The 13,991-nt window shown below is 35.2% G+C and overlaps 1 protein-coding gene across 12 annotated transcripts in view; it reads right to left on the reverse strand.

Annotated features, from left to right (window-relative positions):
• Positions 1–13,991, reverse strand: part of ROBO2 (roundabout guidance receptor 2) — a 908,846-nt gene that overhangs the window by 865,035 nt on the left and 29,820 nt on the right. For all 12 annotated transcript variants that reach the window (XM_039337222.1, XM_039337213.1, XM_039337212.1 and 9 more), the window contains exon 2: positions 5,684–5,798. In XM_039337222.1, coding sequence (XP_039193156.1) covers positions 5,684–5,798 — 115 coding nt within the window. The remainder of the gene's footprint in view (positions 1–5,683; positions 5,799–13,991) is intronic.

Genomic DNA, 13,991 nt, shown 5'->3' on the forward strand with positions numbered 1-13,991 from the left:
TTATCCAGAAATAAGATCATTGCATTCAATGGATGAATGCCACTGGACATGCATAAAAATGTGCTATGGGTTTTGCTTCACTGATCTGAGCTGATCCATTAAAATGTGTATGAATTCTCCAGTGAAATAACATGCTGCAGAGTAGGAACAAACCTTTTGTGAGTTTAGTAAAAATCTACATCTACAAACCTTTTGTGAGTTTAGTAAAAATCTACATGCATGCATATGAGTTTGAATAGCAATAATAATAAACTGTTTTCTGAAAAAAAATGGACAATGGAACTGCAGTTGACACAATATTTTCAATTTAAGTTCTTCCAGAACACTAGCCTCTCAGAAAGACAAATAATGAAAATGGTAAATGGTGAAGTTAAATATCTATTATATTCAAGAAATTGAATAGCAGGAACATAGTATATTTCACAAATGCATTGGAGGATACCTCAATTGTTAGGTTGTTACAGGCAACAATTTACCTTTTAAAAGTGGTCTTTTTCAATAAATTGTCATTTTTATTAAAGCTAAATAAATGCATAAGGTACAAAACCTAAATACTACATAACTTTTTTCCTTAAGAAAATGTTCAGTTTAGATAAAGATACCAATTCTGTATTACTGCTTTTCTATTTTACAGCAACTAGAATAAAATTTGTGATGGAAATGGAACATCAAAAATTGTGTGATTTCAATATCATGTTCTTTATAGTGGACTTTCTAAGACCCATTTATTATTTTTTAATATTTTCTTTTCAATAATTCAGTAATTCTTCTCCAAAATTATCAATAAGAGTCTTCTATATTTAATGAATTGCACACATTTTGCAAATAGTGTTGCTTGCATAATTATAGATGTTGAGAATTTACATAGCTCTGAGAAAACTGACAAAACCAATAGTTATAAATTTTCAAAAATAAAAAGAATCTTAGACTTCAAATATAAAAATTAGGGAATGCTTAAGCTTAGCTCTATTTTCTCCCAAGGAAAGAGAATATTGTGGGAAGTCAGCCCCCACCCTAGAAATATTTTTGATGATGATGATGATGATGATAATAATAATAATAATAATAATAGTAGTAGTAGTAGTAGTAAAGTTGGAAGGGACCTTGGAGGTCATCTAGTCCAACCCCCTGCTTAGGCAGGAAACCGTATACCATTTCAGACCAATGGCTGTCCAGTCTCTTCTTGAAAACTTCCAGTGTTGGAACATTCACTGCTTCTGGAGGCAGGTTGTTCCACTGGTTTATTGTTCTAACTGTCAGGAAGTTTCTCATTAGTTCTAGGTTGCTTCTCTCCTTGCTTAGTTTCCACCTTTGCTTCTTGTCCTGCCCTCAGGCGCTTTGCAGAATAGCTTGACTCCCTCTTCTTTGTGGCAGCCCCTAAAATATTGGAACATTGCTATCATGTCACCCCTCATCCTTCTCTTCACTAAACTAGACATATCCAATTCCAGCAGCTGTTCCTTATATGCTTTAGACTCTAGTCCCCTAATCATCTTTGTTGCTCTTCTCTGTACTCTTTCTAGAGTCTCAGCATCTTTTTTGCATCGCAGTGACTAAAACTGGATGCAGTATTCCAAGTGTGGCCTTACCAAGACATTGTAAAGTGGTATTAACACTTCACGTGATCTTGATTCTATCACTCTGTTAATGCAGCCTAACACTGTGTTGGCCTTTTTGGCAGCTGCAGCACACTGCTGGCTCATATTTAGGTGATTGTCCACTAGGACTCCGAGGTCCCTCTCACAGTTACTGCTATTGAGCAAGGTACCCCCTATACTATACCCGTGCATTTGGGTTTTCTTGCCTAAATGTAGAACCTTGCTTTTTTCACCATTGAATTTCATTTTGTTAGATAGTGCCCAGTGTTCAAGTCTGTCCAGATCCTTCTGTATCTTAAGCCTGTCTTCTGGAGTGTTGGCTATTCCTGCCAGTTTGGTGTCGTCTGCAAATTTGATGATTTCTCCATTTATCCCCTCATCCAAATCGTTGATGAAGATGTTGAAGAGCACTGGACCCAGAACAGAGCCCTGGAGCACCCCACTACATACTTCCCTCCATGTAGATGCAGTTCCATTGAGGACCACACGCTGAGTACGGCCGGTCAGCCAGCTACGGATCCATCTGGTGGTAATGCTGTCTACCTCACATTTTTCTATCTTGTCAAGTAGTAGGTTGTGATCTACTTTATCAAATGCCTTACTGAAGTCCAAGTAAATTATATCCACAGAATTCCTCTGATCTACTAATTTTGTCACTTGGTCAAAGAATGCAATAAGATTTGTCTGGCATGATCTGTTTTTGACAAACCCATGTTGGCTTTCAGTAATGACTTTGTTTGCCTCTAGGTGTTCGGTGAGTCATTGTTTGATTATTTTTTTCAGGATCTTCCCAGGTATTGAGGTCAGGCTGATAGGTCTGTAATTTCCTGGATCCATTTATTTTCCTTTTTTGTAGATGGGAACTACATCAGCTTTTTTCCAGTCCTCTGGTAGTTCCCCTGTGCTCCAGGATCTTTGAAAAATATAGTTCAGTGGTTCTGAGATCACATCTGCCAGTTCCTTGAGAACCTTGGGGTGTAATCCATCTGGTCCTGGCGATTTGAACTCATCTAGGCTGGACAGGTGCTCACTTACATTTTCTTGCCTATCTTAACTTGTGTTTCTATTCTGTTTTTTATGGCACTATTTTTGATAGGTTGGTCTGTTTTTTCCCTTTGTGTAAAGACAGATGCAAAAAACGAGTTAAATAGTTCTGCTTTCTCCCTGTTGCTTGTCACCTTCTTGCCACTTCCACCCACTAATGGACCAATCATTTCCTTCACTTTTTTCTTGTTTTTTATATGTTGAAAGAAGCTTCTTTTATTATCTTTGACTTTGGTCGCAAGCCTTAGTTCATTTTGAGCCTTGGCTTTCTTCACTTCATCTTTGGAGGCTCGGGCTATTTGCTGATATTCTGCCTTAGTTATGTGCCCCTCTTTCCACTTTCTATACTTGTCCTTTTTATCTTTCAATTTGTCAAAGAGTTCTTTATGTAGCCATGCTGGTTTCTTTTGTGAGCTGTTATTTTTCCTCTTTGTTGGTAGTGTACTAGACTGGGCTTTTATTATCTCATTTTTCAAAATTTCCCAAGCTTCTTGAGTTGTTTTCCCCCTGAGGATTCTCATCCATGGAATCCTTCCCAAGCCCTCTCTAAGTTTATTGAAATTAGCTCTCTTGATGTCCAAGACTCTAGTTTCACTGAGTTCTATTGCTTGTGCTTCCATAATGTTGAATTACAGTATTGCATGATCATTTCCTCCCAGGGTTCCTATGGCTTCAACACCTTCTATCATTTCATCTCTGTTAGTGAGAATTAGATCCCAAAAGGCTAATCCCCTAGTTCCCTTCTCTACTTTTTGGGAGACAAAGTTGTCTGCTAGGTTTGCCAGGAATCTGTTTGATCTTCCACTTGGTGCAGAGTTTGTCTCTCAGTTGATGTCAGGGTAGTTAAAGTCCCCCATTACTATTGTGATGTGCTTCCTACATACCTTAGTAAGCTGACTAGCAAAAAGTTCATCTATTTCCTCTGTTTGGTTGGGTGGCCTGTAGTATACACAATAAATATTTAAAACACAGAACATATTTTCCTAAAGGATTTTAAAAGCAGAAACCAACCCCACCCCCAAGTCTCTCTGTCCCAACAGAAACCAAGTCTGCAGAATTGCAGATGTGATAATCTTGTCAGAAAGATTGGAGTCAGGAATCTAGGATTAGGAAGAAAGATCCCTAGAATCAACAATTCCTCACACCAAAAATCTAAGAACTCCAGCCCCAGGGAAGCAGGATTGACCTTTGAGACATAATAGGATTAACCCACCACCATCAGAATATCAGAAAGGCACACTCAGACTCAGGTCAAAGTTCATGCCACAAGAACAATTCCAAACAAAAGGCTTAAGAAGGTATAAAAACCCACTCCCTACATGTGCTCTCTCTTTTTTCTTCCAGAGCCATCTTTCTGTCTGGCTCTCCTCTTCAATAAACTGCAATCTTCTTTCTAAAGCAGGCACCATGTTATTTATTCCTGGCTTGGACTGAACCTTGATGAAGACTTTTCCTTCAACAATATGTTGCAATGCCACATTAATATTAATACTTGATGCAGGAAAATTTGGCAATATCCCCCTAGTTTTCTTCTTTTTATCTCATAAGAGTACATCACTTTATAAACTTTGTACCATTTCAGAATCAGATCTGGACTTTTTCTGTCATACTGTAATCTATTTGTGCAGTTCATTTCTGTCTTAGCTGATTTATAGTGAAAATTGTAAAAACAAACCAACAAAGCAAATTTTTCTATCCATTCACTATGATCTTCAAGCAACACATATAATTAGCTTCTGGTTCTCTTATGATGCAAAATAATATGAAAATAATTTTGCAACTGAATTACTGCAGTTTTGCAACTAGTGTTTTCTCATGAAAAAAAATGTCATCTTTTTCTGTCTCCTGCTCACGGTCTCTCAAAAAATTACATTGTCTTCATACATTGGATAAATCTGAGCTTATCCAATCTTTTACATTGGATAAATCTGAGTAGCTGAAAGAAGAACTAATCAGCTTGTTTGGAATTCTGAGAATTTCCTGAACAGTGGGTCTTAGAAAACTGTAAGTCATTTTCAAAACGGGAACAATTTGGGAAGTGAAAATCATGGCTATAGGGAAGCACCCAAAATCAGAGAGCAATGTTAATTGCCCCAGAAAGTATTCTATGTTTTCAGAAACTACTGAGTTAGTGGTAGAGGTATTTGTCATTACAATTCTAATATGATTTGCTTTGAAAATTGCCTTAAAGTTATATTAAATTTAACTATAGCACTTATTTGCTTTGCCCTTTCTTCTGCTTTTTCTTCTTTATGCACGTGATCATATGATGACTCTAACAGAAGCCACAATTACATTACACAATTTGAAAATTAGATTTCAGGATTTCATACTGCTTCTTTCATAGTCAAGATGCAGTTATGCAGACCTTTGCTGCATAGGGGAAAAGGAACTCCTCCAAATACTGAATAATAGCTTACAGACTCTTTTATCATTGGCCAGGTTGGGTAGATGTTGTGAGTTTGTTAATGTTCTCTTATTAAACAAGACAAATTAAAATATTCATATCATGATCCAACTTACTTGAAAGCAAAACTCAAAAAATGTAATTTTAAAAGTACAATTCTACAGTGCTGTTCATTTTTTCTACGAAGCCCTGGCTAAACAAAATGATATCTCCAGTTGTTATAAAATACTCAGGCAGCTACTTATTCACATCACTTCCCTATTCATAGATATTATAACCATATCATTTTATCATTCCTTCTATTCATTGCAACACTAAATGCTACTGGAGAATATATGCATGGCACAAACAAAATAAAACTAATATTTAGAAATCAAACTGACCCTGCAAGTCTTAGTCATTAACAACAGTAATAATCAGCAAAAGCATAATGATCAGACACAGATTTATCACCCAGAAAAATGAAATAACAATTTATATAGCAAATCTAACCAAAAATTATCCCATCAAAAGTTCAATATTTGTAAATACATATATGATAAAAGAGTTATTAAGAAAATAAATTAATGACTTGAAATTTAAATCTGCTAAATATTATAACTACATTATTTTTTTATTATATTCATTACCTTACCTTGAGCTTGTCCATTGCCATAGTCACTCCATAACATTAGAGCTACCATTAAAATCCAAAGCATCCAACCAGCTACTCTGAATAGCCACTGTTCTTCACCCATTGCATTATCGGACTACATAAAGAAAGGGAGAAATAATTTTTATTTTTAAATATACATCTATGGAATGATTATAAATCTATAAATATTACTGGTGTTATTATTTAGACAAAAAGCAGGGGAATAAGTGAAAGAAATAAAAAATAATGGATCCAGGAAACTACAGACCTATCAGCCTAACCTAACCTCAATACCTGGAAACATCTTGGAAAAGGTAATCAAGCAACAAATCAGCGAATACCTAGAGGCAACAAAGCCAGTACCAAAAGCCAACATGGGTTTGTCAAAAACAAATCATGCCAGACAAATCTTATTGCATTCTTTGACCAGGTGACAAAATTAGTGGACCAGAGGAATGCTGTGGATATAATTTAGTTGGACTTTAGTAAGGCATTTGATAAAATAGACCACAACCTACTACTTGATAAGAGAGAAAAATGTGGGTTAGACAGCATCACCACCAGATCAATTCATAGCTGGCTGACCGGCTGTATTCAGCATGTGATGCTCAATGGAACTGCATCTACATGGAGGGAAGTATGTAGTGGGGTGCCCCAGGGCTTTGTTCTGGGCCCAGTGCTCTTCAACATCTTCATCAACTATTTGGATGAGAGAATAGATGGGGAACTCATCACATTTGCAGACAACACCAAGCTGGCAGGAATAGACAACACTCCAGAAGATACAGAAGGATCTTGACAGACTTGAACATTGGGCACTATCTAACAAAATGAAATTCAATGGTAAAAAAAGGAAGGTTTTACATTTAGGCAAGAAAAACCAAATGCACAGGTATAGTATAGGTGGTACCTTGCTCAAATCTTGGAGTCCTAGTGGACAATCACTTAAATATGAGCCAGTACCGTGCTGCAGCTGCCAAAAAAGCCAACACACTGCTAGGCTACATTAACAGAGGGATAGAATAAAGATCACGTGAAGTTTTAATACCACTTTACAATGCCTTGGTAAGGCCACACTTGGAATACTACATCCAGTTTTGATCATCACGATGTAAAAAAAAATGTTGAGACTCTAGAACAGTGGTTCTCAACCTTTCTAATGCCGCGACCCCATAATACAGTTCCCCATGTTGTGGTGACCCCCAACCACTTATACATCACCGGGTGCCAGGGGCGTGGCCAAAGAAAAGGGGAAAAAATGGCAGACAGCCTTGTTTGGCGACCCCCGTGAAATGGTCGTTCGACCCCAAATGGGGTCCCAACCCACAGGTTGAGAACCACTGCTCTAGAAAGAGTACAGAGAAGAGCAACAAAGATGATCAGGGAACTGGAGGCTAAAGCATATAAGGAACAGTTGCTGGAATTGGTTATGTCTAGTTTAATGAAAAGAAGAACTAGGAGTGACATGATAGCAGTGTTTCAATATCTCAGGGGTTGCCAAAAAGAAGAGGGAGTCAAGCTATTCTCAAAAGCACCTGAAGGCAGAACAAGAAGCAACAGATGGAAACTAAGCAAAGAGAGAAGCAACCTAGAACTAAAGAGAAATTTCCTGACAATTAGAACAATTAATCAGTGGAACAACCTGTCTCCAGAAGTTGTGAATGCTCCAACACTGGAAGTTTTTAATAAGAGACTGGACAGCCATTTGTCTGAAATGGTATAGGGTTTCCAACTTTATTATTACTATATTATTATATAATAAAAAATTCCAAAAATGGAAAGGCCATTTTTTTGTTAGTATCAAAAGTCAAGTCTGTAGGAAAAAATGACATGAAAGAAAATTGATGAAATGTTGAAATCAAAATGACGTATTGCTGGAAGTATTATTTTAGAGATTGGAATAATTATATCTTTAACAATGAATGTTGTAAGCTTATTTGTTTTAGTCAGCCTAGATGCCATTTCAAATGCAATTTACTAAATGGCTAATAATCCTTCTATAACTAAACAAGATTAAAACATCAAAAATAGTCAACAGTAAAGAATACCATAAAAATGTCTATGCCAGAGAATGTATATGAATGTTTATTAAAGACTGAAGAAAGAATGAAGAAACAAAGATTTAAAACAGGTGGAAGAACAATATCCTGTAGTATGTGGTTTGTTGCAAGGAAAGAATATCTGTTGAAAGAAGCAATAATTAATATGTAGAAGTTTCTGCCCAGTTATATAGAAATGAGAGTTTGGTATATCACTAAAAAAATGAAATTGAATACAGTGAGGATAGGTTGCATATACAAAAGAAAATAAGATCAAGAATTAATCTGGACTGAATACAACAATGAGTGACCAATACAAAAGAAATATGTTGATCTGGTTTGGTCATACAGAGAGAAGCTTCAAAATCCTTGGGAATATAGTCTGCAGTACCATCAGTTAGGCTAAAATTTCTAATAGTAAGCAACATTCAAGATCAGGAAATAAATATATCCCATGTTCCAGCATGCAACATTCATCTAGATTTTATAAGCAGTTTCAAAATTCAATTGAAAAATAAAGTAAATTTTACGTATCACCGATTACACTGTATATATATATATATATATATATATATATATATATATATATATATATATATTTCTAACAATGACATTGAATTAAGGCTAATGTTTTTTTTAAAAAAAGATGTTGTACCAGAAGAAGCATAAATTCATTAATTTCTGTTAGAAATTTTTATTAGTAAGAATATAAACAGACAGATGGTGTTCAGTTAGTTATTTACCTACACTGAGATTTTAATGAATGCTAGTATGGATAATTTTCCTTTTTTCCTTACCCACTGAAAGCTGATATTTTATAATTGCCAAATTGCTATCTCTACATCATTGCCAGTTTTCTATAAATATCAAAACCACAAACTAATTAAAATTAATTATTAAATTATATCGTATACACTGTTTCATTTTTGTTAAACATATTTTTCATTTGGGAATCTAAATGAGCTGATATAGCTTTTTAAAGCTTCATTTGCTTGCTGGTGCAGCAAAATAAAGTATATCTATATAAGCATTCACATTTTAATATGTACCTGAATTTATATATTTTTATACTTAATTTTGAACACTTTTAAAAATAAAATTGCTTGTGGAATTCTAGAAAGATCATCCATTTTGCAATAATGCATAGGAAGTAGACAGTTTTATTCACACTAATAAATAGTAACAAAATTTAATACAGTACATCAATATATAATATACCAATATACCATGAGTCCATGTATAGTATAGAGTTGATATGCTTTCCCCTGCTAAAGCAATGACTAATGGACACCAAACATGAAACTCTACTTACTAAATATTTTCCACTGAATGATTGATTCATAACAGCTATTTCAATTAGAGTGGCAAGGATATCAGGAGAAGAAGTACTGGAGAGCCCATCTATTGGACAATATGGATAAACATAATTTTTGAACAGAGCTACTTTCAAGTTTGAATCCAGGACAATCAAAAGGCAAACCTTAATTTCCACAAGATATCTTTTCTAATCTGAATTTTCATACTGCAATCTATCTTTAATTTTTCAGAAAAGTTCTTTTTTCTCTGATTAAAAATAGGTTTGTTCTTATTCATTCTTTACAGTCTTCTTTTAACAAGTTTAGAAACAGATCTAGAATTTGAATCACTTTCCTGATTTCTCTAGTGTTTTGAAATGCTTTCAAATACATGTATATAGCGTTTAATGGGCATCCCTCAGCACTGCATTCCTTGCCATTTAAGAAAAATTGAAACTACTATAAAACATTGTTGCAAAGTTGTCTTTCAACAGGCAGTAAAACAAACAAAACAAAATAAAAGCAACCATTGTAAAACTGATGTAAAACTGGCTCCCATGCTGAATAGCAGCCCAACAGTCCATGGGAGACCCAAGAAAACTCTTGTTGCTCCTTCCAATTATGCTGGGAAGAGGTACTGCTATCATTATAACAAGATGGAAATAGACAAGAAAATGCTTAGGTTGATTTTACTTTATCAAACAATTCCCACATTCGATAAAAGGCCATATGCTCTACCCAAAAGCATAGATTCTTCACTGTGGAAGAAATTAATCAAGCAATCACTGTCCCATAATCACAATCATGTGAGTAACCATGAGCAGGCATTTCACAAACAGGTGCAATCAGAACATGAAGCAAAGTTAGGCAAGAGCTCCTTTGCCACAGCTGTCACATATGAATCATGACTCCAGGAGGACCATCAAATTGTTCACTGAACTGAGAAGGCATTACAGCACCACTCAGACTTGAGAATGATGTTTTCCAATTTGAGACCAATAGTTTCCCAAATCCACATACACTCATTCTTGGTAATGTTGATACTTCCCTGTCCAGATCTCTACACCCTCCAGACATTGGTTTAGCATTGGCTTGACAATAGGACCAGAGATGTATAATTAACAGCCATCAGCATATTGATGATGTTGCACCCTGCACCTATGGACTACCTCCCCCCAAAACGTTATGTAGATGTTAAAGACAAGAGGGAAAATAGTAGAATCAATGCTGTCACAATATTTTGATTCTAGTTTGAAATTTTTCTGAAAAGTGTCTATATAATCCCCTTGCTCCAGAACCCTTTGGAGATGTAGACGGATCACCCTCCCAACAATTTTCAGCAAACAGAGAAGACTGCAATATCAGTTTTAATTGGGGTATACAGATACATCTAGCTTATTTTGCATGTATTCAATCCATTCTGTCCACTCTTTCTATTTTAAAAAATACAAGAAATGTTCTATTGTTTCTCTCTTACATTCTATATACCTCTTTCACTAAGATATATACCTGTATACCTCTTTCACTAAAAATCAAACAAATTCCTACAGCTGGGTTATGAATAAAATTCTTTATATTTATTTCCAATAGGTCCAGCTCTAACAATATTTAATCACCTGCATAAATTGCTGGAAAATTCTGTGCAAAAAAGTAGTATAAAAACATTTTCCTTGCTGCATCACCAGAGCAGTCTTCTGATGCATTCCTGCCTACATTCACTGGAACTCATTTTTCATCACTCCAGCCAACATGTCACTCACTTCACTGCATCTGGCTTTCTTGAAAGCCAAGGATATAATTTTACTCACTGAATGGAATAAGGGACATCCCGGACTAATTCTATCAATATTGCCTGAAATTATTCCACAAATCAACCCAGACTTTGACAGAATTGCCTATTAAAGTGACTGGAAGCAATCAAGAACAGTTATAAAATTATTCAGATCAATTTGTCCCTTGAACATATTAATATCCATTCCACCAGAGGCTTAAACTTATCAAGTCACAACAAAATTCTAGATAACAATCACTGCAATCTTCTCACCAAAATCTAGTCCTTTGTTCATAGAATGTTAATTACCATAATTCCTAGGAGAACTGCCGCTGTTGCCAGTGTCCATATTCTTCAGTATTCATTTAGAGTCATCCAAGCCCAGATCCACTGCTGCATAATGCAATTGTATATGTTTCTGTTCAGAGGTAAATCCTATTCAAACTAAGATTTGTTCCTTTATTAAAAAAAAAAAAAACATCTGCAAAGTTGCAGCCATCACAATGTCCCTGAAGTCACAATCACAACCTGACTCTCGATTACTGTATGTCATAATGAGCACAGTCACATGATAGCCATTTGCAACTGTCCTTTGCTCACTTCCCACAAGCAAAATCAGTGGGGAAGTCAGCAGCAAAGGTCACGTTTCTCGTAAGTATCTCCCACTGCTTTTTCTCCTGGAGACCCAGACTGCAGTGTACAGTTTGTAACATCACCCTGCTTGCCTGTACTCTGTACCATGTGGCTTTTATCATCATTAGAAGAACTAATAAGAGCTATATTGATTGCCAGTGAGCTTCCAGGCTTGGTTCAAGGTGCTCAGTGTTATCTCTAAAGCTATATAAGGTTTGATTCTTACTAGCTTCTGGACTATCTCCTCCTGATGGAATCTGCCCACCCTACATAAACTGTCCAGTAGAGGATACCATCGATACTTATGCCTAGAGTGATCATGAGGATGGAAGTGCTATTTTATGTGGCAATCTCCTCACCGTGGAGTAGCTTATTCTTTAGGTTAAACCAGTTCCTAGACTTTTATTCTTTGGGAATCATATGAAGACATTCCTTTTCTACAAACCCTTGGGGAGCAGGTTTGGAAAACAATAGCATTTTGTTTATGATTTTAAGAGATTTGTAATGTTTTTAGCTTTAATATATTATTGGTTGCCATCTAGAATTGTCATAGTAGACTGCATACAAATAGTTGTAATCAATAAAATCAAAGAATAAAATCATCAGATATAATATGGAAAAAGCCTCCCAGCTCTTCTTCTTTCCCACAATTAATTGTGTCAAACCATCCTCCAACAATCATCATCATCATCATCACTTCCTTTTGTGTAAAGTGCATAGACCAGCAAGCTTCTTCCATGAATTCTATCCGTGACAGCGACTTTGGCATCTTCCTATTCATTGTCCACGGTCCTCCAACAATAACAATGACAAATATGACAGGGGCTTATCTAGAATTACCACTCAGCAGCAATAGAAACACAGTTCTCATAAATTGCAACGCTTGCTAAAAAAAATAATACACTGAAGAAAACAAGAGCCTACAGACTTCCAGTTCAGTTTTGCAAAACAACCTAACCATGGATTTTTCATCCACTATTCAACCTAATTTTTAGCTAATCTATTGTTCCAATCAAGCCAACAAAAATTCATTGTTTAATTATAGACCAAGTCCTATTAATAATCTAACTTCTTCACAGACTTTGGATATAGATGGGGGGGGGGGAACAAGAGTCATTCCCAAAAGTTGGCCCTCTTGTGTTCTCATTAAGCTCTACTGTCAGTTCTGGAAATTCATTGGCCTGCTTTCTTTCTTTCTTTCTTTCTTTCTTTCTTTCTTTCTTTCTTTCTTTCTTTCTTTCTTCATTTATTGCTTTCGGTTCTTGATAACTTTCTTTCCTTGGTAATTTACACTATCTGACAAAATTAAGTGATCAGCAGTGATATTGGTTGGATCAACAGGGATAAGCCATAACATACATAAAAGATGTGAATCTACCTAAGAAACTGTACCCAAAAGATAGAAATACTTGAGCCATCATCATGTTATATGACAGGAAAGTTGTGCTGAGAACATAATGCAAACCTTCTTTTATGCCTTGCCATTACTTTCAGTCTATGTGTATGTCTCCTAAGGAAAAAAGTGTACATATTTGGTTTCTAGTTATAGCTGGCTTGTGTGTATATGGGTGCATGGATAAATATGTATAAATAGAGCAAGCTGTGAGGAAAATGCATTTAAATTAGAAGTATGCAATAGCAGTAAATGTTACTCTTCACTATTGGAAAAACCGATTTACTCTAGATTTGACTTATATCAGAGATATATGTTTAGTTTCAATTTAAGAACTGCATCTTTATCATTATAAAGGAAGAACTGATGTACACTTTTATATTGCTTTATGTTGTTTAATGGTTTATTTAAGAATAGGCTTAATTATATTTTTGTTTGAAAAATAATGCATTTTCTTTTATTCCTTCCTTTTTGTATGCAAAAGCAAAATTAAGTTTAAGTACATACATGTAAAGCTGTTGTAAAAGTGCTTGCTAGAAATTTTCTTGAAAAATTTAAAATCACAGCTACTTTGTATCCTGTTACTCAAGATTCAGGACCATTTCAGGTAGAACTGACCTGTCTACTTTGTTTCAGTTCAAGCAAATCCATTATGTGAGATCAGAGGATGGAAAACAGAGTACATTGTTTTTAAGGATATACATCTGCATTACAGAATACATTATCTCCAAAGAGCCAAATGGAATCTCCTTATATTTTCTTAGAAAACAGTTGAACAAAACTTATATTTGTTGAAGAATAAAGGTGCTTATTCAACATTAGGATTTTGATGGGAGTTATTTTATGGCTTTATAGATTTCATATTTAATCAATTGACAGTACAGAAATATATAAAGAATGCCATAGAATAACATTGCATAAAACAACATGGTTCATGATCGATAAGGGCTGAGTAAGGCCCTTTTGATTGGATATTAGTGTAATGAGTGAACTTTTCACATTATATTAACTGTACTTCATACACTAGTGTAGTATACTGAGGATTCTTCAGTATCTTTCACATACATGTCATAATTTCCTTTATTATTTGCACCAAGTAAACATAATGAAATATTTATTTATTCATGTATTTGTTTATTTGCTTGATTTCAACTCAGTTTTTGATTCTTGGAAACTG

The sequence above is a fragment of the Crotalus tigris genome, unplaced genomic scaffold (assembly GCF_016545835.1).
Source record: "Crotalus tigris isolate CLP2741 ecotype Arizona unplaced genomic scaffold, ASM1654583v1 scf7180000017672.2133156, whole genome shotgun sequence".
NCBI lineage: Eukaryota > Metazoa > Chordata > Lepidosauria > Squamata > Viperidae > Crotalus > Crotalus tigris.